The sequence below is a fragment of the Triturus cristatus genome, chromosome 3_2 (assembly GCF_964204655.1).
Source record: "Triturus cristatus chromosome 3_2, aTriCri1.1, whole genome shotgun sequence".
Classification (NCBI taxonomy): domain Eukaryota; kingdom Metazoa; phylum Chordata; class Amphibia; order Caudata; family Salamandridae; genus Triturus; species Triturus cristatus.
The window spans coordinates 452,697,814-452,724,711 of NC_140584.1; the positions used below are offsets into that span (position 1 = coordinate 452,697,814).

Sequence of the window (26,898 nt, forward strand, 5' to 3'; positions counted from 1 at the left end):
GAGTTAGTTACCAAGGATGCTGGGCGTAGGCTGGTCTGGTGATCTTCTGACATCAATTTGGTTAGGGACCAGGTGGTTATTTCTAGTATATAGACCTGGTGAACTCCTGTATCTTGAATTCCTCAAACCCCATAACTGTATTAGATTGTTTCACTGAGCTCTTATTTCGATGTAAACAGACACGAACTAGACCACCGGGTAAGGTTCCTATTTAGGAGAAATCGTGGTTTGACAAAGATTGCAGGGTAGCTAATGAAAGCTCACGTAGTGCATTAAAGCAAATCCCTAGAGATCAGAGTTCTATCCGAGCCTGTAGACAGGTGTATGCTTTCGCACTAAAAAGAGCAAAGTATCTATTAAAGATGAGAAATGGAAAGCTATTGTTGTCACTTGTCAAGAAAAATATACACAGGCTTTCTGGAGGGCGGTGCGAGCCGGCTTATCCCCAGCATCATCCTCTGATAAAGTTACTGTCCATATTATCGCTGAGACATGGATATACCATTTCTCCGCAGCCTATTCAACTATTACCTATGTGTCACCCAAAAAAGTCAGCATGGCTACTCCTCATCTGGTAACCTTACTTTTTATTCGTGCTTCATTTGTAAAATATTAAGTCCAGGTGCTCAGATTTCAGTAGGAGGCCACACCCACTTCCCCAGCTCCATCTACTTTTTCCACTGGCCCCCCCCCACTTAATCAATAAGTCACAGACACATTAATATTACTCGGGTAGCCCAGCAATCAGAATTGTACGGCAGGTCAGTTACATAAAAACAAATGCGGCAACCATTAAACAACATATTTGCTTTGTACTACAGTGCTAACTAGGCCTGGGCGGAGAGCGCGAAAATGTCAAAATTTCCGCTTTCCGCAGCTTGGCGATAATTTGTTTCTTGCTCGCGCTGTAAAATAATACATTCTCGCGCGCGCGATCGCCTTACCTGAATCCCTGCGTTCGCCGACAAGTTTTCTTGATCCGGTCGCGTTCTCCATGAGATGTTGGATTGTTTTTAGCCATTCGCGCTGTCTCGCGACAGTTCGCGCCCGCAGTGACTTCATGCGTCGCGCGATCACGTCTTTGTTCTCGCGATCATGCACCGCGAGACAACTCAAAACAAGATGGCCGCGCCCGCGAGCAACCACATGAGTAAGTCGGCGACCCGCAACCATGCAGAAAATCTCGCGAACATGCGGGAAAAAAAATTCCGCATCTTCACGATATTTCCGCTTGTTTGCGATAATTTTAAACATTTGCGCGATAATTTGCGAAAGTGGATTTCGCAAATTCCGCCCACCCCTAGTACTAACGCATGTTAGAATTAAATAATTACTTACTTTGCCTTTTGGTTTTAATTAGAGGCCTGTTGCTGTGTGAGTCAATGCAATACACACTGCTTGCTTCTTGAGTCAATTCGACTGACTATCGCTTCTGCAGCTGTGCAGTACGCCGGGGTGGGTAAAAAAGTGGCGACACTGGTCTGATCTGCATTGGTCTGACTTCTTGAGAGGAAAGACAATTCAACACCAAGGATGAACGGACCAGCATCCTCCAAACAGGGGGCTACCCACCCACCCGGGCAGTCACCGTAGGGACCACAACCAGTGAGGCCCAAATGGAACATTTTGGTGACATTTGCTGACTTCTGCGGCCTGCTGTGGCTTACAGATGGTATACAACCTTTACAACGCAACTTTTACAACGCACTACACTTACAACGCATTTTTTACAACGCAACATCCACTACAACGCATTCCATTACATCGCAGGACACTACAACGCATTTTTAAAAACTACCTTTACAACGCATTCCATTACATCGCATACTACCTTTACAACGCATACCATTACAACGCATAATATTACATTAAAATCCCTACACTATCCAACACTTACCCTACTGTTGCACCCCCTGGAGTTAGAATAGTAATTTTTACCCCTATACTATCCAACACTTACCCTACTGTTGCACCCCCTGGAGTTAGAATAGTAATTTTTACCCCTATACTATCCAACACTTACCCTACTGTTGCACCCCCTGGAGTTAGAATAGTAATTTTTACCCCTATACTATCCAACACTTACACTACTGTTGCACCCCCTGGAGTTAGAATAGTAATTTTTACCCCTATACTATCCAACACTTACCCTACTGTTGCACCCCCTGGAGTTAGAATAGTAATTTTTACCCCTATACTATCCAACACTTACCCTACTGTTGCACCCCCTGGAGTTAGAATAGTAATTTTTACCCCTATACTATCCAACACTTACCCTACTGTTGCACCCCCTGGAGTTAGAATAGTAATTTTTACCCCTATACTATCCAACACTTACCCTACTGTTGCACCCCCTGGAGTTAGAATAGTAATTTTTACCCCTATACTATCCAACACTTGCCCTACTGTTGCACCCCCTGGAGTTAGAATAGTAATTTTTACCCCTATACTATCCAACACTTACCCTACTGTTGCACCCCCTGGAGTAAGAATAGTAATTTTTACCCCTATACTATCCAACACTTACCCTACTGTTGCACCCCCTGGAGTAAGAATAGCAATTTTTACCCCTATATTATCCAACAATTACTCTACTGTTGCACCCCCTGGAGTAAGATTAGTAATTGTTACCCCTATACTATCCAATACTTACCTTAAATGCAATGTAATATTATGTGTTGTAATGGTATGCGTTGTAAAGGTAGTATGCGATGTAATGGAATGCGTTGTAAAGGTAGTTTTTAAAAATGCGTTGTAGTGTCCTGCGATGTAATGGAATGCGTTGTAGTGGATGTTGCGTTGTAAAAAATGCGTTGTAAGTGCATGCGTTGTAAAAGTGTGCGTTGTAACGATATACATCCCTTACAGATATCAGGGAGCCCTGAGTCTTGGTTGTTCTTGAGGTGGGCGGCTGCGCTCCCCATGTCCGGTGAGCAGGGGGCTTGTCACAGCTGCAGCTCGTCTTTTCTCAACCGGCTGTTCCCTCCAGTGAAGCACTCTTCACTGTGCCGGGTGCCTGTCGACGGACCGGCGACTGTGCACCGCACTGCATGGCTCATTGCTCACTCACATCGTCGCAAGCCTTAGGTGGGAGGAGCCTCAAAGGGATGTTTACCATTACCGGATTGACTGCTAGGACCAAGACTGCCTGCGCTGAGGCCGGCCTGCATCTGAGCGAGGCAGGCCGGGGGCCAGCTCTGCCGTAGGAGACATGCCTGTCTCCTAAAGGCAGTGTCCTTGGATGGCCCCCAGATTGCGCAGGGGCTGCATGGCCCCTCGCCGGCTACCCCGGCGCCATCTGTTCTGCGGTTGGGGCCTCTGGGCTGGCCCCACTTACTGCACTGACTCTGGGACAACCCCACCCCCAGAGATTCTTAACTTCACGACCCTGGGCTGTGCTCCTGCTCGCCATACCTGCTACCCACATGCCTTGCAGGTCCACTGTGGTTGACAATAGCTGGTGTCTTGGGGGTTAGCTGAGCATCGGGCAACTGAGCATTGACGGTGGCCGCCCGCTCTACGCCTGCGGCTCTTACATGGTGAGGGCCTCTCCATCCCCTCTCAGTGTATATGCGCTCTGCACAACCAAAAGAGGCAGGGTTGGATTGGGCCTAAAATCAGCCCGGGCACGCTAAAAAACAAGTGCCCACATTTGCATGTTGCCTTTCCACAAACACTGCTTCGGCGAAATATTATTTAAAAAAGGGGGGCGGGAAACAAATGCACAGATTAGTTTACACTGGTGAAAAACACCTGAGGCCACTTTTGCTCAGGCCCCCTACCCCCCACTAACTATGCACACATTAATTGGCCGGCCCAGCGAGAGAAAGGGAGTGACACCTCTGCCGCTGATAAAAGCGAGGTAATGGACGCCCATCAGCCTCCAGAAAGACCACTCAGGCACCCACTGAGCCGCTGGCGTTCTATATTCTACATGGGCGAATAGTGTAGCTAATCTCAATAAGGCCTTTGTAAGAGATTCCATTTCTTGTGACCATGGTCTTAAAATACGATGGTTGAAGTACATTAGAGATTCTTTTCTCGCACTGGGTTGTGCCTATTTAATTGTGAACCCTGATGCCATAACAAAAAAAGATAAAGCCTGGGTTAAGAATTGTTTTTTAAATCATAGGCAGGTCTCTAAGGAGGCAGTAGAAGTGCACAAACCACTTGTGAGAGACTATTGTGTAATTCTGTTGCCTGAAGGGATTGCACTGTATTAATCCTTTGTACAGAATGTTTATGAACGTACACTGTTGATCAGATTTAGATTGGGCTCAATACGCTGGTTGCTTTGTTTCCTGTTAGGGCAATATTCCTCCTCAGATATATGTTCTTACCCATGTGATGAGAAATCACCCCAGTCTTTACTGCACTTTGTCTTTTTCTGCAGCTTTTACCTTCCGTACACCAGGACATTTTTACTGCCTTTATTAAGTACATTAAAATTTTCTAAATGTAAATCTGCTGTCCTTTTTTAACAGCAATTTAACGATTTGGATACTTGGTTTGGGTGGGTTGCTTCTTGAAAGTCACCCTGGCTCAGAAGAAAATAATGTTATTTTAAGGATGCTATGTTATGCATGTAGGGCCAAATGAATGGCCGTTTTTCGAAGTTGCGAACGGGAAATCGACTTGTTTGCGACTTCAAAATAGATCTGCCCTATTTACAAACCCTTTTTTGTGAGTGGGTGACTTATTACCAACTCGTAAAATAGGGTTTGGGACTCGCTATTAGGAAGGGGCATGCCAAGAGTAAGGGCAAAACATTTGCAGTTTACCACCAATTTCGAATGGGTGGTAAGCCACTAGCAAATGGGAAAGGGTCCCAGGGGACCTCCTCACCTTTGTGACTGGCATTGGAAATATTTTTGATAGTAGGCAGTGGTCCCACATACCACTGCCTACTCTTAAAAAACAAAACAGTTAAGTTTCCTTTTTTTTTAATGCATCCCATTTTTCTTTGAAGAAAATGGCTGCATTAAAAAAAAAAACTTTTTTAAAAAGCAATCACAGACATGGTGGTCTGCTGAGCTCAGCAGGCCACCATCCCTGGGAGTGCAAGCAATGCCCAATGGGGTCGCAAGTTTCACCTGCCTCAGGAATATTAATGAGGCAGGCAATTTGCGACCCCATTTGGAATTGCAAAGAGTGTTTGCAACACTGTTGTAAATTCCAATTTGTGAGTCGCAAAACAACGCTATTTGTGACTTGCAAATTGGAATGGTCCTACATCTAGCCCGTAATGTATATGATACTACCTGGCTGATTTATATCTGATATGCACTTGTTTTGCACAACTGTTGTGATTGCCTTCTTATTTCTTGTTATGCTCCTATATTTCGTACTTTCTGTCTTGGGCCACCATTGCCTGCTGTACTGAGGTATAACAAAAATATTGCACCTTTTTGATGATGAAGTAAGTTTCTTATGCTGATATGTTTTTAGTATTTTATCCATCTTTAACCATTCTCTTTGTTTTTATACTAATATTTTTTATTCCTGATGATTGTTTGAATTATTGTGTATCTTTTATGATCATTTTTTCGAGATCGATAAAGATTGAATTGAATTGTATATATTTCAAACTGCTCCCAACAGATTCACATAGGAGACGGCACTCTCCTATGTGTCATAGATGTGTCATATATGTCATACATTACATATATATATATATATGATATGTGACCACATTTTGAAATTCACCCGTGAAGTGCATTAACAAAAAAGACATACTTCCTCTTCCATTATCATTGCACATAACTTCTTAATCCATAATTCACGATTCATTAGCAAATCACAAATGCATCCCAATCAGGAAAAATATATATATTTTTTATAGCTGCCCTTCATGAAAACAGAAATCATCATCAAAACTAATGTTCTATTTAATTACAGCACCATCAATAATTGATTACAACTAAAGCAATGTCTGTGATAACTGCGATGATTGAATATCTTTTCAGTAGATGTTTCTGGGTGTACAGAGGAAACTGGTACCATCTGAAAGGTGATAACATCATTCAAACTTATTTCATAAATACTATAATATTGATAAAAGTGGACATTACCTATATACAGTCACCCAAAAACAAGAAAGCTTCTGCTGGAGGATTGGCAGTGTCTTCAGAAAAGCCAGTGAGAGCTCTCAGTAGCAGATATTGCATCTCATAGGCATCCAGTTAATCTAACTACGATCTTGTAGAATAAACATGGCATACAGGCGCCCACTTGTCATTCAATCACAAAATATTGGTGGTTGAAGTATGTTTTTATTGCAAACCTGAACTCTCAGGAATTCTCTAACCCATCCTAGATGTATAGACCAATTTTTTTACCTGTATCTGCACATCTGAGACAGTTGCACATATTAAAGTTTTGCTGAGCCATATTTGAGGCCAAGCACATCCATACAGCAGGAGTTTTGACATCAAGACAAAAAAGCCCATTTCTTACTTTCATTTCTTTGTCATTTACGGCTTTGAAATGATGGCCAGATGCTATGATTATTATATCAAGATCAAATGTAAAAAAGAAAGAAATAGCATTCATTTGAAGACATTAAGGAGCCGATTACGATGCAGCTGTAAAGGCTCCGAACTGTGGTAGAAACCTTTACAACCGCATTGTAATGGGCCAATCAGTTTCCTTTCTGACCGCCTCATTACGTTGGAGGCGGTCTGAAAGGAAACCGACCGGTCATTCCGGCTGGCTTCCGACAGGTTTATTGAGCCTGTCCACCAGTCGGAATCCGGCCTGTAATCTCAAGGGTGGGCATTTCGGCCCTTGAGATTACAATGACGGTTTCCGACATGGTTTCCATGCCGGTCTGTCCGACATGGAAACCACACCAGAAAGCGTGTTTGGGAGCCACAGCGGGTGCACGTCCTCCGGTTGAAGGATAGGTGCCCCCCGTTGATCCCTGCACCATGTGGCAGGCACCTTGAGGGGACTGCCACGGGGTGCAGGGATGAACTGCTCCTCCCAGTTCACTTTGGGAGCATGCATTACTGTCTGTTTATAGCCGTAATGCATACTCCCATAGTGAAATATAGCAATGCGACCGAACAGTGTTCGGTCGCATCCTAGTGGGGTGGTCATGACTGCTGCCCGGGTTTCGGTCAGTCCCAAGACCCAGTCAATGTCTGGCGAAAGTGATTCTGCCCGATATTGTAATGACCCCCCATATCTCTTTCCAAAGTGGAGGAAAAGCTGACTTGGATAAATACATCAATTTGTGATGGCAGTAAAAGTGTTTCTTTAAAGGTGGTGCCCAAACTGTTAAGTGATTATCTGAAAGGACAGTTTTTATCGATGATCTGTGGAATGTTTTTTTTTTAATATTTGTATTATTTTAAAGATAAACAACAAAAAATGCCAAGTCTCACCCAACATAAACTAAGCATTAAAGCAGAGGAAATGCAGCAATATTATCAGAGATGTCAATTTCACATAGATTTGTGGAATGTTGACGGTGTAAATAGGTTTCAAAGTTATTTAGTTAAAACATGATCACCTTGACGTTCTCACCTTTCAGATGGAACCAGTTTCCTCTGTACATCCAGAAACATCTATTAAAGAGATCTTCCATCATCATGATCATATTTATTTGAAGGTTGTTCGGTCTGAAGTTTGGAATTATTCTACTATTGAACTGAGATCTTTTGGTGGCAGATGGTTTAGCTTCATGACTGCACAGCTAGAAAATAAGGCACATGAGAGGTCTGACATGGATGCCCCCCCCATTACCCTAGCCCATTTAACCAGTTGAGCAACAATACTCTTTTGTCATAGTTTGTGATAGTTTGGCGTGGAACGATTGGAAAAAAATATTTCTCCTGTCTTCCTATCCCTGCTGTAATATATAACTTGATGTTCGCTGGATTTCACTCTCTTTTCTTAGCAGTGTTTTAGGTACTCAATGGAGTAAGGTTCACAGTTCTGGTTTAGCCCACCCGAAAGATTGCCCTTTAAAAATAAGTGCCCTTACTATGAAGTTTACAACATCCAAGACTTATGTTGTTCTAACATCAATAGTGAGGGCAAGAAATCCGGCAAAAAGGTGATATCTGGGTGTCAAAAATCATATTTCTCTTTGATGAAAGAATCACTGACTAGAAAATATGAGGTTTTTGCCAACTTCTCAACATCTCTTCTGGTCAGTTCTTGGACTTTTCAAACCTGACCATTTCCACTTGTTTCTTGGAGATTGAGTCATATCATAGTACCTCAGCATGCCCGCTGGACTCAAGAATGATTCTGGTAGCCTTTTAAGCAACATTGATATCAGTCTCAGCTGGAATTGAAGAATGTAAAGCTGTTCAGTTGAATTAGATTCCCTTCGCCAATGTAAGTTGGTCAGAGTGTGCACAGTTTGCACACAAAGACCTTCTGTCCATAGCAGCTCCTCAGAAATCATCTGAGAAGTTCAGCTGATCTGGAAAATGGATGCACATGACCTGTCTGCTTGTCTGCTGTTTTCATTCCTCTCTGCATGTCTCTCCGCCTCGCATATTAATGATTACTACATATGTAACTCTAAAAGAAAGATTATTAAACACCATCTATTTCTTTACAGGGCTTTCAGAAATATGTGGAAGATTTTGACCCTTATAGTATGGTAAGTGACCGAGTGAAAGACTCATTTTTTTGTATATTTTTTGTCACAGCGCTTCTTTATTTTATCCCAGGTGAGTGCTGAATTGTGTGTGGCATTGTAGTTTATCTAATATAGAAATGTGAAAGAGTGAACTATTTCTTGGCAGATATATTTTAAAAATAAAAACGATGTTGGCAATACACTTTTGATGTTCCCCAATAATTGCAATTGCTGGTCAGATTTAATGAGCTATTTATATAACGAGATAGCAGGTCCTTTTGCCAGCTCCCCCTACTGCAGTTCTCCTGTCCAGCTTGCTCACAGTCCACTACCCTCTGCTGCCTGTCCACCTATTGCCATCTGTTTGTGCCTCACCTGCATGTTTCTTGCCCCGTTTTGCCTTTTCTGTTCATTTTCTTCCCTCTGTTTTGCCCTTTACTGCTCTTTTTCTGCTCTCGGTTTTGCCTTTTCTGCTAATTTTACTGCCCAATGTGTGGCCCTTTTATCTGCTTTGCCTTTCTTCTTGTTTTTCTGCCCTCCATTTTGCCTTAACTGCTTATTTTTCTACCCTCTGTTTTGCCCTCCTGTGCTCTGTTTTGCCTTTTCTGCTAATTTTTTTGCCCCTTGTCTTGCCTTTGCTGTTCATTTTTCTGCCCTCTGTTTGGCCTCTTTTGGTTGTTTTTCTGCCCTCCATTTTTCCTTTTCTACTCGTTATTCTGCCCTCTGTCTTGCCCTCTACTGCTGTGTTTTGCCTTTCCTGATAATTTTTCTGCCCTCAGTTCTGCCTGTTTTTCTGCCCTCTGTTTTGCCTTTTCTGCGCGCTCATTTTTCTGTTCTCTGGTTTGCCTTTTTCTGTTAGTTTCTTCCCTCTTCTCGCCATTTCCTCAAGACCTGGCTTTTAGATGGAGGTCTCGTATCCCCGAGCTCAGATACCCCCAGGGGTGACAGTGGCGCGCTCTATAAATGCTTATTGACTGACTGATTGAAATATATAATAAATATCTTGTTTTATAGCTCTTACTGTACTTTTATACCCTTTATCGGTCTAATATTATTCAAAGTAATTTAAAGGTAAGATGTCCAATCTTAACATAAGTAAAAATCATCTGACTCTATGTTCCAAAGAAAACTTTAAATATCCTTTTTTTACTTAAAAGATATACTGTCCAAGTGAAGCTTATATATTTCTAATAGCAAACAGTGAGTGATATCACTAGTGTAGCTTTTTCTGGCAAACGCATTATTTAAAAAAACTTTAAGTTGTGCTGGTGTCCACATGTGATGGTACACTCTAATTGTGCTACTGCAACCTTAAGATTATTATTAAAGGTATAGTTCCTTATTTTTCCATTAAAGGTTTCCTGCTTTAGGAAGTCTCTTAGGGTACCTTCAGGTGCATGTAATAAATTGTAAGCCCATCAAATTACGTTCACCCAAGATGTAGAATAGGCACTTAATAGGGTAAGTTCTAAGTGTAATGCTTGAACAGGAATTACTTGAGTTAAAGATATTCTCTTCAGGAGGAGCTACCTTTCCAATACATTTAAAGGGACCATTTACCTATGGGAATATATTCTGAGGAAGAAGATAAAATGGGGGGTATATTTGCCCGATAAACATCCAAAAGGTTTTTGAAATGTCGCCTACCGGTACAACAGTAAAAAAACTTTAAGCAGCTGTATGAGCTATTGCTTTAGAACCCATGTGTAAAAGATGTGATGTATTTTCAAGAGACTGGGAGAAAACCCTTCCTAAATATGTATATGTTTTTACTATGTCCAGGGGCATTCCACCCAAGCTCCAATTAAAAGAATGATACCACCTCTTCCCTCTAAATGGCAACACTTTGGTCTTAGCGACATTTATTTTCATAAAGTTATCTTCTGCATACTTAAATAAGAAGTCGGGATTTCGCTGAAGATGAATAGAAGTAAGATCAAAGATGACTATGTCATCAGCGTACAATAAAACATGCAAGTTTTGAAGTGCAATTCAGGTAGGAAAATTATTAACATTACTAAAACAATCAGGTAAATTGCTAATATAAATTGAAAACAAGAGGGGAGCCAGAATACCACCCTGTTCCAATCCATTTTGTGTTAAAATCTTAGGACTCAATCCCGTGATCCCCCCATCAAAACTTTACACCAAGTGGATTTATGGAGTGCAATAATAAGTCTTAATAAATTAAAATGCTGTCGAGAAATGAACACATGCAAAGTATATGACTTGCGATTAAGTCTGGGCGGTGAGCTCCGCTCGCGTAAAACTCATGTAGCGGACTGGAGTTTTTCCCTCGCTCGCGTTTGTCAACATCAAGTTGGCGAGCACAAGCCAGGAAAATCCAGCTCCCGGCGAGATTTTTCCTCGTTCGCGATAGTCAACATCAAGTTGGCGTGCGCAAGTGTGGAAAGTCAACCTCCAGGTGAGATTTCTCAAAGCATGCAGTCAGATTTCTCATTACGAATGGTTGGGTATGCTCGTGACCGCTCGCGTTGAGAAAATGTACGTTTGTGTTTAAAAAGCTGCAGCTCGAGTAAAAATCTACCCGAGAGGCAGAAAGGAAGCAGCACCCGCTTGCGCTGTGCATGGTGCCGTTCACGATGATTGCACAGTGCAGACAAGCACCTTGCAGTGAAAATCACTGCGAATTGCATTTATCCAATGCACACCGCCGCTTGCAGTGCTTAGCGTAGCGCGGCACAGTTTTTTTGCACTTCACAGAGTTCCGAATAGCAGAACTCTGCGAACTCCGCACAGGCTTAGTTGCAATTTAAAAACCTCATATTTATCAATAACAGTTTGGGCTATTGCAATGTTATCAGTCACTGACTGTTGGAAAGTGAATTTTAGTAGTGGTAAATATGCATCTACCACTGGCAATAGTGCCACTAACACAATAAAGGGCTCAGAATGGGTCTCAGAAAAGTATTGCCAAGCTCAACCCTAGGTAGCTTGGCTGCGAGCAGGCAGGCTTAACTTCAAAGACAAGTATGTAAAGCATTTAAAAGCACCAATTTAGTAACTAATTTAGACACAACACACAATATCCAACATTAATTTATAAAAATAGGAAATATTTGTATCCTTAAAATGACACCAAAACAAAAAGAATCCAATGTAGGGGACCAGAGCTACGATTTTTTAAAGATTTAGCACTATATAGAACATAGTCAAAGTTTCAGGCCAACTGCGATGGAGCCCTGTGCGGCTACCCCTCGCGTTAAGTCTCTGTCAAAGTTTTTACCTTCTGACTTTTCTGGAGCTTTTCTTCCTGGGCCCTTCGAAGCTCTCATGTAGTCCAGATTCCATGAAGGTTCACCTACTTGTCTTGCAACCAGCTCTCGGGTCAAACCTATGGAAGTCGGACCTCTAGAGCTTTCCAGCAGGATGAACCAGAGATCCAGACCAGCTTGCGGTTGAGAGTGGACGGCTTGTCTCTCGCGGTTGATGCCGGTCATCTTTTCTTTGTTCGGAGTTAAAAACTTTTACTGAGTTTTTTATCTTAGTGTCCCTCGATGCTCTTCACCAGGCCGGATTTGGTGAGGGTTCCACGGCTTGGGTTTCAAACAACTCGCGGTTGACCTCCAGAGATTTTCAGTGAGACGCATCTGAAGGGCAGGCCGGCTCACAGTTGAGAGCCGCCGGCTTGGTTGGACAGGTCGAGTCGGTCCACTTATGAAGCTTTTTTCAAAATTGCTCCAAAGTTCTCCAAACTTCTGGAACTTCTTCCTGAAGTTCCTTTGAGGGTCCCAAAGGGTCCAAAACTTACTCCAAGGGCCTGGAAGCTTCAAGATAGTCCTTGAACATGTGGGACTTCACTTCCAACAATCCACTTGGACAAAACCCTTACAAATCCACTGGTACTACTCCAGGCTGGGGATTCTTGGTGGTGAGCTCTGTTAACCTGGAGCTTGCAGGGAGTCCACTCCTCAGTCCTTTTAAAGCAGGTTTGATCCAGAGGGCTGTAGTTCCAGATTGTGAAGCACACGCAGTCAGTCAGAGTGCAGGGCCTGGTTGGTGCAAATCATACTTCTCAGCATGGACCTTTCTTCTTCCTTTAGTTTCAAGCAGCAGATCTGAGAGGCACTGCCCCTCTCGGATACTTTATTCAGTGTTCTCTGGGGTCACACAGATGGGAACTCCTGTCCACTGAGGTACAGGGCAACACCCCCAGAGCATGGCGATTTAGTTTAAACAAAGAATGATGCGCAGGCAACTCTTGTAGAAAAGGTAGTAGATTTATTCTTGAGGTTACTTCAAAGGTTACAAGTTACAGGAAGATGTTCTGATCCATAAAAGTGCCCCGCCAGGAGCAGCCCTTCCACACCAACTGAATCTCCTTTCAATACAAACACACTCAACATTCTATATGACCTCAGCATAGGCTGAGCAGCAAGGCAGAGAACCACAATGGGGAGAGTGCATTGAGTAAAAGGTACATTACAACACATCTCCCCCTTATAATGATCGAAAACATTCAAAATATATGAAGATGACAAAGCACACATTTGTCAGCAAGGAGGATGCATAAACAACAAAATCATTATCAAAATGAATGGAGATGATAAAACACACATTAGTCAGCAAGGAGGATGCATAAACATCAAAATCATTATACATCACATCCTTCCCCTTTATAATGATCATGAACAACAAAGAATGCAATATAAAGAGATACATTCTCAAAAACAGTGGATGCTATCCACAATAACTCACACCATAAACTGCGGGTACCACACCACCACACCACACAGAGTACCCATTGCACCTCATTCTAGGGCACAAGACTGCGGCAGAACCAGGGATCTACAACCCTCTACTGCACACACTAATGACAGGACAGGTCTAACCTCAAAGAAAGGAATAAGACTCCACCCATCCCAAAACAGGGTAACTTTAAACCCAAACCAAAATAAAGGGTATAATTAAACCCAAAGCAAATCCAGGGTAACCTTAAACACAAAGCAAATCCAGGGTAACCTTAAACCCGAAACACACTCAAAACGCTCTATGGGTATCTTTAGACTCAAGGCAAATCCAGGGTATGCTTAAACCCATGACACTCTTGCAACATACTATGGGTATCCTTAAACCCATGACAATCCAGGGTATCCTTGAACACATGCATTAAGAACAAAACCTGACATTTAGAATGTAAAACACATTTATGAGACATGTTATTTGATGTAAAAGCAAGTTACATCATGTGAACTGTGCTGAAGATTGAAACCTGTAATTTTAATTACAAACAAATACATTGAAACAAACAAACAAGACAAAAGAAATTATACTGCTATATCTAGGTTCATATGTTTACCAAAGAAATGCCAGAAACCGGTCCTAGGAAGCTTGTTTCCGGTCCAGGGAAGGCATGGCTTGGCAGTTCGGGCTGGACTGTTCGCAAGAGGCACAGGGTCAGACTGATTTGCATATGGCCATGTCTGAACTGGGGTGGCAGAGTGGGCTAAAGAACGATGATGGATCAAACCCGGATCTGTTGACTGGGTGTGAGTGTTTGATTGGTTCTGATGCTCCGTCCATCACCACCCCCTTTTGTACCGCTTTGTTTGCCATAAGTTGGCAGGGTATGCTCAGACGTGAGTCCCTTGCTCACTTTGCCACTGGATTCAAGCAAGCCTGGCTGAAGACGCCTAAATGCCAGAAACCGGTCCTAGGAAGCTTGTTTCCGGTCCAGGGAAGGCATGGCTTGGCAGTTCGGGCTGGACTGTTCCCATGAGGCACAGGGTCAGACTGATTTGCATATGGCCATGTCTGAACTGGGGTGGCAGAGTGGGCTAAAGAACGGTGATAGATCAAACCCGGATCTGTTGACTGGGTGTGAGTGTTTGATTGGTTCTGATGCTCTATCCATCACCACCCTCTTTTGTACCGCTTTGTTCGCCATAAGTTGGCAGGGTATGCTCAGACGTGAGTCCCTTGCTCACTTTGCCACTGGATTCAAGCAAGCCTGGCTGAAGACGGCTGAAATGCCAGAAACCGGTCCTAGGAAGCTTGTTTCCGGTCCAGGGAAGGCATGGCTTGGCAGTTCGGGCTGGACTGTTCCCATGAGGCACAGGTTCAGACTGATTTGCATATGGCCATGTCTGAACTGGGGTGGCAGAGTGGGCTAAAGAATGGTGATGGATCAAACCCGGATCTGTTGACTGGGTGTGAGTGTTTGATTGATTCTGATGCTCCGTCCATCACCACCCCCTTTTGTACCTCTCTGTTATTAAGGCACAGAAAACAAATCAGCATTGAAATACCTTTAGATCTTACGGACCTGTCTTGTCTCCAGCTGTCAATATATTCTGCTCTGTGCATGCTAGGTATTATAAAGTTGAAATGTTTTAGAGTGGTGGTAAACAACCAGGGAAAGTTCAATGCTACATTTTTCTATGAGTTATAACAATAGCACTGAGCAAAATAGTCGAATTGTCAACTGTAGTCATCTAGATAATGTGCTTGCCATCAGTTTCAATGCGATTCAATGTCTGCCTATTATTTCTTTGCCCACCTCCCTGGAGACTAAAGGCATGTGTAATCGCACATCTAAAAACTGAGATTTTCTGAGGTCTCACAGATAGAAATGAAGGTTACAACCACTAGATGACATACAGTGTGCTTAAAAAGGCTTCTGTTTATTAACCTTAACTATTTCAATGTCACTGATGACGGAGCTGGGTTTTCTATGTCCGAGTCTTTGATTGTAGTCTTAAAACAACCCGCGCTGTCGTCGTATGGACCATTGCTAGTCGACAAGGAGAAATAAAAAGAAGCAATCATCTGTATAAAACCTAAGAATAAAACCATTAAATTACTTTTGTGTAGTCAATAAAGAGAATTTGTGTGAGTTGAAGGGTTGTATTACTCAATCTTCTTAAGATAGTTATTAACTGAATAAATAATGGTTTTGGGCATCAGCATTCAAAATTAATATAATCTAATAATTGATATTTCAATAAAAGTAAAAATACAATTTTGGGTAACATTACAGTTAAAATTGTAATAAAAGAGCAATGATGTTCCATAACTGAAGTTTCCTGTTCTAAATTAAATTGGAGTAGGATAGAAGAAGGTGTCAGTTCAGATACCCACTAAAGAGTTGTGATGAGTATTCTTAGCTATAAATCAGAAGAAACCAGAGAATAGGCTAAGCAGCCTCCCATGTAGAGAGGTATAGTCTCAAGAAAACTCAGACATGAGTCTGAAGCAAACGTGAGTGAGAGAAGCCCCCTTCTAAAAGAGAAGCTCACAGAAGCTTAAAGGAAAAAGCCATTCCTACTTTAGGAACACACACTGCTATAAACACACAATATTCTAGATGTCAGCCTGTTTCTTTTCTTTGCTCACTGGGTCCAATAGGCTTGTAGTAAACTCCTGGGAATTGGTTAACTCCCCATCTTCTCACTTGTGCACAATGAACTATAGACACAAGCACTTAAAAAGATAATTTATCCACATTTTGCAGTTCAGACAGTTCTACTCATGAATGATCCTTCCTGTTACTACTTCTCCTCCCGATGAGAATCTCACTATCTGTTGTCTAATGCAAAACAAATGCATATTCACTAGCTAATAGAAGGCTTTTGGAAAGTTACAGCACCTGTAACAAAAGAGAAAATCTTCTTGTGCGAAACATTTCAATATGAAAACAGGTCAGAGTTTAAGCTACAGTTAATATGGCAATAGGAGTTAGGCTTATGTGAATTTACTTGCAGGCTTATAACATCAAAGTATGATTACCTACTACAAATTTTACGTTAATTCTGCATGCTATTTAAAAGTTAACTTTTACACATTTTTAATAAGAAAGCATTTCTATTTGCAAATTAAATTCGCTCCTTCAATTTCTATGACAAAGCTAAATTTAGAACTGCACAAGACACGGCAGTGCTTAATTGGAGGGGGAGGTTCCCAGTGGTGGCAACAGGAACTCATTTGTTGGTACCAGCACTTATTTTTCTGCATTAGACATTAACCCAAAGCATGAGAGGCAAAAACCCAAAAAACTGAAAGACAAAGGAAGAGAAAGATAGAAAAACTGTCACCAAGGGAGAAACAAAGAACCTGCTAGAGTGAAAAAAATAGACAGGAAAATCTGATACTGGATCAAAAAGGTATGAAGTGGATTTAAGACAACGCAGCTCTGTTATTTGGTGTGCCAACATTTAATAGACCTGGCTGTGGGCTTCTGAGCATAGCTTTGGGCACCAGTACTTATTCTTTTAAAAATTAAACACTGAGCACCAGTATTTACCTGATTCATATTGCCTGTAGTCAGTAAAAGGTGCAATAAAAAATAGGTTGCTTTCATGTACACCATTTAATATGCCTTGTTTTATAAGCTGTGGTTTAAAAATACAAAGAGATATTTTTGCATACCCGCTCAGCATGCCAAAGAAATGATTGACATAACAAATTCATTTATATAGAGATCATGAGGTTTAAAAAAAATCTTGATTTTTTATTAGATTTCCTGAAGTACATTTGATGTTCTATTTGTTATGATTAGTCTGCAAACCATATTTATTGAAAGCATGCAAGTGTTTTCATCCTTTGCTTCTCCTTTTTGAACTTTTTCTTTGGTGTTCTTTCAGTTTACTCATGACCAGATCTCAGGGAAAGATGTCCGACTTTTGCGAATCAAAAAGGTGAGCATGTTTATTTATGTAATTATTTATTTCTGTAACATTGTGTATGCGCCACACTATTTCCTTCTCAAATTTGTAATCTTTATATGACAGTTGTGCCGATTTATTGTTTGGCTGACAGATTAATGGCCCTCATTGTGACAGTTCTATACTCCTTCACCTGACCGACATTGTGTTCAACATTTTGAGTTGTCCACTGGACCTGTGGACAACTCCTGGCCATTGACAGAAACCAGTGTTGCAACAGTTCTCCTCAATATATGAAAAGGTTGACAGATGGTACAGGTAACCATGATAGCCGCCTGACAAACGTTTCAAATGTTTTTGTTTTCAAAAACCAAACTCCTATGGTTGGAGTTTGTTTCTGAAAAATATAAAACTAATTATCCCCTACACCCGGGATGTTTTTTTCTAGGATGTGGGGGCCATAATTCTTGTTTTCCAAGCCCTTACCAACAGGTTTTTCCTGGTGACATACAGAAAAAAGTCTTTACACTTTCAACCCTAATAGGATGGATGGTTTAATGTCCTTTCACTAACAACCCCAACTCTGTTGGAGCATCGAGCCCCTGTTGGTTCCATCATAGGAATACTGATGGCCGGCAAACTCTAAATGAGACAGGTGGACCCTCAGTTTGGCAGGCAGGGTACTCCATCATGTTTGTGAAAGAGTAGCATGTCCTCCAAACTTTATATCAGTCCCTATATCAGAGACCTATAACATACTTCCATTTTACCTGCTTATTAAAATAGTTAGGTGACTTGCATTTATATCTCCAGATCATCTTCCATGCCGCAGTTTAGCCATATCTGTAACTTTGTTGCCAACACACAATCAAGGCACTTGTGAAGGCTGTGGAAGTCATGGTGGCCTCACTGAAAGGTTCTCATGTGACTCTTCCTTGCTGTGATGCTTCTTTGGTTTGGTCAGTCTTTCTGCTACCACTGGGTGGGTGGACACTCCTGGGGATAGTTCTGTGACTTTGCCATCTCATATTGACCTCTTGTTTGCACCCTGTTTTTTCTGAGGGCGCGTTCGGCCACTAGCTTATTACCCTTATCTGTCTTGTGTTTTTAGGATTTTAACGATTTTTATTGATTTTTGATTTACAACACCCTGTGCCTACATCCATTGGCCAGCGAGGTAGCAGAGAAGCAGGGGGGGGGTGAGGGGGAAGAGTGGGAAGGGGATAGGGGAAACATAATCAACATCCTCGATAAACAATGAATAAAAAAGAACAATACATGCTGTTATCACAGTGATAGTAATCATCACTCCTTCTTTTCCCCTGGGTCTGCTGTGGAGGTGGGGGGTGTAATCTGCAGTAAACGCAGATATATCGGGGATGTGTGTTCCTGGAACACTCCTGAGAGGTGCTTAATGCATGTTCCCCATCTTTTCGCGAACCTGGGTAAGGTATGACTGATGACTGCTGTCAATTTCTCCATCCCCAATACGTCCCAAAGCTTATGTATCCAATCTATATGTGTTGGAATGACATCAGGGCCCCATTTTGATAGGAGGACTTGCTTTGCTACACAAATTGCTAATGTGATAGCCTTGCCCTTTTGAGAATGTAATGGATAGGTTTGAACATTGGTAGTCCTAACAGGACAGAGCTGGGAAAGCGGGGTATTTCAGTATCAAACATCAGATCATTATCAGTCAGGACTTCCTTCCAATACCTATGGAGTTTGGGGCAGTGCCAGAGCAGGTGAGTGAGTGTGCCTGATTGGGCGCAATGTCTCCAACATATGTCTTCCCTTCCCTTCTGCCATTGAGCCAGGCGGACCGGAGTGTAATACCAGTAGTGCACTAGCTTTAACCTAACAGTGTTTCTTTGCCAGCAGCGCTAGTGGTGGAGATGCACTCTTTATCAGTAAAACTGCGCTTGCACTCCCGGTCCCACCTCCTCCTGGCTGTAGTCTGCAGAGGGGCATTCTGTGTATTTAGAAAGGAATATATATCTGATAGAATGCAGGAATCTTCCTTTCTGGTCAAAAGCCAGCGTTCAAACGGTGTCAGTCATCTACTGGCATGTGGCCGAAATCGGTAAGAGACACCCAGTGTCGGATTGCCAAATAACGCCATATCTGAGTCTGGGAGCCCAAAGTCTTCTTGGACCACTTCAAAGTCCAACATGCCTCAGACATCAAATAGGTCTACAACCCATTTGCATTGGGCTTCCTGTCAGTGTGTGAAAGCTTTCTCTTGTGTGGCCTACTGAAAATCCGGGTTCCCTATAAGTGGTGTAGGTGGGGAAATCAGTCTGGAGAGCTGGTGAGAGAAGTACACCTTGTCCCAGACCCCCATAGTGGCTCTGACCACTGGCGATATATTGACACCCAGCGGGTGATTCTTATGTTGGAGCTACAGGATCTTCCAAATATGGATTCCCGCCACTGCTTCATCCAGGTAGCATCAGTGTTTCTCGGTCATTGAGTGTTGCCATTCGACCATATAGCATAGTTGGGCGGCTTGGTAATACCAGGTTTGGTATACCCAATCCACCCTTGCCCAGTGGCAAGTATGCCCGCTCTTTTGCCATAGGGGCCCGTTTACCCGCCCATAAAAAGGTTTCAAGGCTAGCCTGCAACTTCTTCAAAATGGAGGCGGGAGGTGCATCACCTGCATAAGATAGAGAATTTTCGGCAGCAAAGTCATTTTGACTGCCGCTATGCGGCCCACCCAGGAAAGGGGACCACCATGCCATGATTGGATGAGGGATCTCACTGTCTGTAACAGGTCTGTGTCATTGTGTGTGACCAAGCTTTCTATGGTGGGAAGTATTGAATACCAAGTTATTGGATACCCCGCTGCGGCCATTGAAAAGGGAACTCAGACGCCAAACGCAGTTGTTCATCATGTGGAATAGTGATATTCAGAGCTTGAGACTTGGTTGTGTTCACTTTAAAACCCGAAGCCTCACCAAACATTGCGAGTTCCTCAAGGAGAGGAGGGAGTGACTGGCGTGGGTTTGTGATGGCCAGTAGTATGTCATCAGCATACAGGACTATTTTATGGGATTTGCCCCCCATCCAGACTCCCTCTATCTGTGAGTGGTGTCGGATGTGCCACAGCTGGAATCTAGGACCAAAGCCCACTGTCTCCAGCACCGCGTGCAAGAAAGGCCAATGGACGCGGTCAAAAGCCTTTTGAGCGGGGGGCGTGGCTTAGGAAGACAACATGGCGGACGCGTTCTAGGCCGGCTCCGTCCAGCCCGCCATATATCCGACGACAATCCTGGCATCCCGGAACACTTGAGGCAGCCATAGACGTGGCTGAGGTGCGGTACCCGGTTCCCTCCTGATTGGTGAAGTCTGGGAGCGGGGAGCCGCGGTGGGGCTGTAATTCCGCCGCGGCAAGGGAGAGGCCTAGCCGAGCGAAGAAGGCCCCGGGAGCGGCGAGCTGTGTCCCTGCTGAAGGCTGAGGGCGGACGGGGGAGCTCGGCCTGGCTGGCGGGCACACCCGGCGGCGGAGTGCGGACTGGTCCTGCGGTGGGAGGCTCACCCTCCGATTGAGCAGCGGAGCCCTGAGAGACGGAGTCGGAGTGTTCCGGTGGCCGGGCCGGGTCACGGCGGTAAGGAGGAGCGTCTGCGGCAGGAGAGGCGGCCGATCCTGGGCCTTTGTGTGGTCTGAGGCGCTCGACGGCTGAGGCCGCCGGCGACAGGGGCGGCGGGCCTACTTGTTGCAGTGCCCCATAACTCTGGTGTAGCGGGGGGACCGGCGGCATAGTTGGGCCGCGTGGGGGCTGCTGGGGGTCTGGTAGGCTGCCTCACCCCTGGCTCCGGGGTGGTAGTGGTGGTCTAGCCCCGGTTTCTCCTCCCCCCCTGCCAGCGGTACAGACGGGGATCGGCGGCTGCTTTGGGCCGCGCGTGGGATCTGCTGTAACTGCGACTGGCAATCTCGGGCCCCTCTCTTGGACGCTTTGGGGTCTGTATGCTGTGCAGTGGCGCACCCAACGTTTCCCAGCATTGAGAGCCACAGCGGGAGAGCGGAGGGGCAGCTGGTCGGCTTCGGGGATCGATGGACCCTCAGTAGGGCTGCCTCGGCTGAGATCACCTGGGCCCGCTGGATCTTTGGTGTGGAAGCCAGAGGGAGGATCCTGTGCCCCACAAAGTTACCCCATGGAGGGGAATAAGTAGCGGGACTCGGCGGCACTATCGAGTCGTGGGGCTGGGACGGAGGATCGGGTCGCTTGCCGGCACCCTGCCGCCCGCTTCAGGACTTACCTTGGGCGTCTGGGGATTTCGGTGGTGTCTGGATTGAGCCGCAGGAGTGAGGGACGGGCTGCTGGGGGAGCCAGTCGCCGCCTGTGCAACGAACATTAGGCGGTGCGAGTGGGTGAACTCCTCCCGGTGACCGGTCGCTTCAGGAGCTGGTGGGGCGGGGTCCGCGGTCCCCCACACCTGGGGTGCTCGGAGGGCCAGAGGAGTGTAATCGGGGGTTGACTAGAGCACACTAGGCGGCTGGATCGGGCCACGGGATCCGCTATTCCCTGGGTTTGTACATCGCTCGGGTGGGGGCGGGCCAGTCCTGGATGCTCACGGCATCAACATGACCAGAGACAAGTGCGGCGTCGGCTTGACCAGGCAGGGGCCTAACGATAAATTGACTTGCCCGGGGGCGGTGGCGGGAGCCTCTGGGGGCCAACCAGGAGCAGTGCCGGACAATGCGGCCCTGATGGCCGCCATTACCCAATCCAGAGACATGCTGAATGCGAAAATAGGGGCAGTCGGAGCAGACGTTACGCCGCGTATTTTTGGCGTGGAGGATGACGTTGCAGAGCTGAAACGAAAGGTGGCAGCGATGGAGACCGTCCAAAAGGGCCTCATGCTCCGAGTAGACGATGCGGAAGGACGGGCCAGACGCAATAATCTCAGTTTCGTTGGATTTCCAGAGGGCTGTGAAGAGGGAAACATGGAACGCTTTCTCACGACCTGGCTGGAGGGCTGGCTCCCCCCGATGAGATGTCCAGATGCTTTGTGGTGGAGCGGGCTTATTGGGCTCTCCTGCAGAAGCCTCCGGTGGGGGCCCGCCCGCGGCCGGTCATCGCCAAATTCTTGAACTAGTTGGACAGAGATGCCATCCTGAAACAGGCTAGGGCCAAAAAAAACCCTGCTTTTCAATAATTCCTGAATTCTGATATTCCCTGATTATACACGACAGGTCCAGCAGCAACGTCAGTCATTTATGGCCGCCAAGGCCCGGCTGAGAGAGCTTAAACTTCCCTACACTCTGCTCTTTCTGGCCCGTCTCCGAGTGGTCTTTCGTTCCCGTACACACTTCTTTGATACTCCGGAGGAGGTCTTCAGATGGACGGACAAAACGGTGCGGGTGAGGCCTCACACGCTGCCGGGTAGGGAATCAGACTCATCTTCGGGCGATGCTGCGTGGGGGGCCCCTGTGGCCGGAGGCAGAAAGGGGACAGACGATCGAGGTCCCAGCGGCACTCGCGGTCTGGTAGTGCCGTCGGCCGAGGGGGGCCGGCCCTTGGGGGACAGACATTGGATCCTTAGCGGAGGACGCAGGTGCTGCGCTGTGAAACTTCAACTACCAATAACCGGGATGTCCTGAACTGGGCTCGACCTACCGTCGGATGTGAGCTGGCGGGAGCCCTGCCCAGTGGTTATGGGCTGTGACTTGGGGATCTATTGGTTGGGGTGGTTCACATCCCCCCGTTGCGGGGTGGGGGCAAGCCCCGCCACGACAGATACTTCAAGGGTTCTTTTGAGGTATGGGGTGGGGAGTTTGTTGGGGAAGGGTTGTTGCTGGTTTCAGGTTGCACGTCCATTACAGGTCCATTGCAGGTTGTAAACATGCCTCCGAGGCTCCATGATAGTATGGAATAGTGATGCAACCCCCCATGGTTGAAATGTCTGAAAGTGGGCAGGAGACGCAGGGTGGTCTCTGTATCCTGAGTTGGAACGTACGAGGGGTCCTGGCCAAGATTAAGCGGGGGGCCATACTCTACCACGCGAAGCGGGTTCAAGGCTGAAATTCTTCTGTTGCAGGAGACCCACCTCATGGGCACAAAGGCCCTTTGCTTGCAGCATTATGGGTTCCAACAAGTCTTTCATGCTGGCTTTATGAGAGGGTCTCGTGGCGTGGCTATTCTGATACATCGTAGGGTCCCCTACACGCACGAGCAGCAGTGGATTGATGGGCAGGGTCGCTACCTGTTTATCCGGGGTAGGGTCGGGGAGGATCCTCTGACTTTCGGTAGTGTGTATGCCCCTCCCCCGTTGCAGTGGAATTTAATTGAGCGGCTACAATCTTTGTGGGTCAACATGCCGGATGTAATGTCTGTGGTGGGTGGGGACTGGAATGATGTTATGAACACAAGTGTGGACAGGACAGGGGGTGTGGAGGGTCGTGGGAGAGATCTCCCAACCAAACTACATTCTCTGGTGACAGGACTGGACTGGGTGGACACATGGCGGCGGGCTCATGGCGCGGTTCGGGAGTATACGTACTTATCGGCAGTCCACCACTCCTTCTCTAGATTGGACTACATCTTTGTTCCCCGGGCGATGGCTGGGAGGGTGGCGGAGGCGACGATTCTGCCCCGGGGGCTCTCGGATCACTCCCCAGTGCTCATAAAACTAGAGGCAGGCAGGGGAAGGCAGCCGTTTCTATGGCGCCTGGCGGTATGGAATCTCCAGAAGGCGGAATATTCAGCACATATGGGCGAAGCCATAGCTCTGTAGCTGACAGCAAATGTGGGATCTGTCTCTAGTGCGGCCACTTTGTGGGAGGCGTTGAAGCCCACACTGCAAGGGGTGGACATCTCTTGGGGAGCAGTGGCTCGCAGGAAGCATAGGGAGAATCTGACCCGTGCTGAGGCGAACATAGAGATACTGGAGTGACAAAACCGAGAGTCGGGGAGTGCTCTGGGAGTGCGACGGTTGCTGTTGGCTCAACAGGAGTGCGCAGCTCTGCTGATGGATGAGGCATGGCAGGTATGGCTGGCAACACACAGCAGAGTGTACCAATGGGGGGACAAATCGAGCAAGATGTTGCATCGCCTTTGCCAGGGCACCTTTCACGCTCAAGCCCTGCATGGGATTCTAGACACCGCGGAGAACTCAATTACCGATCCTCCATCCATTGCAGAGAGTTTTGCTACATATTTTGCGGACCTTTATGCCCCCCGGGAGTGTTCCTTGGCCGATATGGTTGAGAAATGTATTACAGATCTGCCTCCCAGGGTGCTATCAGACGAGCTGCGGGATGGGCTGGAGGCCCCTTTGTCAGACGAGGAACTGGTTTCCGAGTGAGTTTTTTCATCGGTACCACATGCAGTTGGCCCAACATTACCGCGCGGTAGTGGAGGAGGCCCGGGACAGAGGCTTGCTTCCTCCGGACTGGAGACACGCAGAAGTGGGATCTGCTGTAACTGTGACTGGCAATCTCGGGCCCCTCTCTTGGACGCTTTGGGGTCTGTATGCTGTTCAGTGGCGCACCCCTCGTTTCCCAGCATTGAGAGCCACAGCGGGAGAGCGGAGGGGCAGCTGGCCGGCTTCGGGGATCGATGGACCCACAGTAGGGCTGCCCCGGCTGAGATCACCTGGGCCCGCTGGATCTTTGGTGTGGAAGCCAGAGGGAGGATCCTGTGCCCCACAAAGTTACCCCATGGAGGGGAATAAGTAGCGGGACTCGGCGGCACTATCGAGTCGTGGGGCTGGGACGGAGGATCGGGTCGCTTGCCAGCACCCCGCCGCCCGCTTCAGGACTTACCTTGGGCATCTGGGGATTTCGGTGGTGTCTGGATTGAGCCGCAGGAGTGAGGGACGGGCTGCTGGGGGAGCCAGTCGCCGCCTGTGCAACGAATATTAGGCGGTGCGAGTGGGTGAGCTCCTCCCGGTGACCGGTCGCTTCAGGAGCTGGTGGGGTGGGGTCCACGGTCCCCCACACCTGGGGTGCTCGGAGGGCCAGAGGAGTGGAATCGGGGGTTGACTAGAGCACACTAGGTGACTGGATCGGGCCACGGGATCCGCTATTCCCTGGGTTCGTACATCGCTCGGGCGGGGGCGGACCAGTCCTGGATGCTCACGGCATCAACATGACCAGAGACAAGTGCGGCGGTGGCTCGACCAGGCAGGGGCCTAACGATAAATTGACTTGCCCGGGGGCGGTGGCGGGAGCCTCTGGGGGCCAACCAGGAGCAGTGCCGGACAATGCGGCCCTGATGGCCGCCATTACCCAATCCAGAGACATGCTGGATGCGAAAATAGGGGCAGTCGGAGCAGACGTTACGCCGCGTATTTTTGGCGTGGAGGATGACGTTGCAGAGCTGAAACGAAAGGTGGCAGCGATGGAGACCGTCCAAAAGGGCCTCATGCTCCGAGTAGAAGGTGTGGAAGGACGGGCCAGACGCAATAATCTCAGTTTCGTTGGATTTCCAGAGGGCTGCAAAGAGGGAAACATGGAACGCTTTTTTACGACCTGGCTGGAGGGCTGGCTCCCCCCCGATGCGATGTCCAGATGCTTTGTGGTGGAGCGGGCTTATCGGGCTCTCCTGCAGAAGCTTCCGGTGGGGGCCTGCCCGCGGCCGGTCATCGCCAAATTCTTGAACTATTTGGACAGAGATGCCATCCTGAAACAGGCTAGGGCCAAAAAAAACCTGCTTTTCAATAAATCCTGAATTCTGATATTCCCTGATTATACGCGACAGGTCCAACAGCAACGTCAGTCATTTATGGCCACCAAGGCCCGGCTGAGAGAGCTTAAACTTCCCTACACTCTGCTCTTTCTGGCCCATCTCCGAGTGGTCTTTCGTTCCCGTACACACTTCTTTGATACTCCGGAGGAGGTCTTCAGATGGACGGACAAAATGGTGCGGGTGAGGCCTCACACGCTGCCGGGTAGGGAATCAGACTCCTCTTCGGGCGATGCTGCGTGGGGGGCCCCCGTGGCCGGAGGCAGAAAGGGGACAGACGATCGAGGTCCCAGCGGCACTCGCGGTCTGGTAGTGCCGTCGGCCGAGGGGGGCCGGCCCTTGGGGGACAGACATTGGATCCTTAGCGGAGGACGCAGGTGCTGCGCTGTGAAACTTCAACTACCGATAACCGGGATGTCCTGAACTGGGCTTGACCTACCGTCGGATGTGAGCTGGCGGGAGCCCTGCCCAGTGGTTATGGGCTGTGACTTGGGGATCTATTGGTTGGGGTGGTTCACATCCCCCTGTTGCGGGGTGGGGGCCAGCCCCGCCACGACAGATACTTCAAGGGTTCTTTTGAGGTATGGGGTGGGGGGTTTGTTGGGGAAGGGTTGTTGCTGGTTTCAGGTTGCACATCCATTACAGGTCCATTGCAGGTTGTACACATGCCTCCGAGGCTCCATGATAGTATGGAATAGTGATGCAACCCCGCATGGTTGAAATGTCTGAAGGTGGGCAGGAGACACAGGGTGGTCTCTGTATCCTGAGTTGGAACGTACGAGGGGTCCTGGACAAGATTAAGCGGGGGGCCATACTCTACCACGCGAAGCGGGTGAAGGCTGAAATTCTTCTGTTGCAGGAGACCCACCTCATGGGCACAAAGGCCTTTGCTTGCAGCATTATGGGTTCCAACAGGTCTTTCATGCTGGCTTTATGATAGGGTCTCGTGGCGTGGCTATTCTGATACATCGTAGGGTCC

At 46.7% G+C, this 26,898-nt stretch overlaps 1 protein-coding gene across 2 annotated transcripts in view; it reads left to right on the plus strand.

Annotated features, from left to right (window-relative positions):
* The window catches only part of USH1C (USH1 protein network component harmonin), a 739,024-nt gene that overhangs the window by 583,259 nt on the left and 128,867 nt on the right, over positions 1 to 26,898 (plus strand). For both annotated transcript variants that reach the window (XM_085648065.1, XM_085648066.1), the window contains 2 exons: positions 8,579 to 8,620; positions 17,203 to 17,256. In XM_085648065.1, coding sequence (XP_085504191.1) covers positions 8,579 to 8,620; positions 17,203 to 17,256 — 96 coding nt within the window. The remainder of the gene's footprint in view (positions 1 to 8,578; positions 8,621 to 17,202; positions 17,257 to 26,898) is intronic.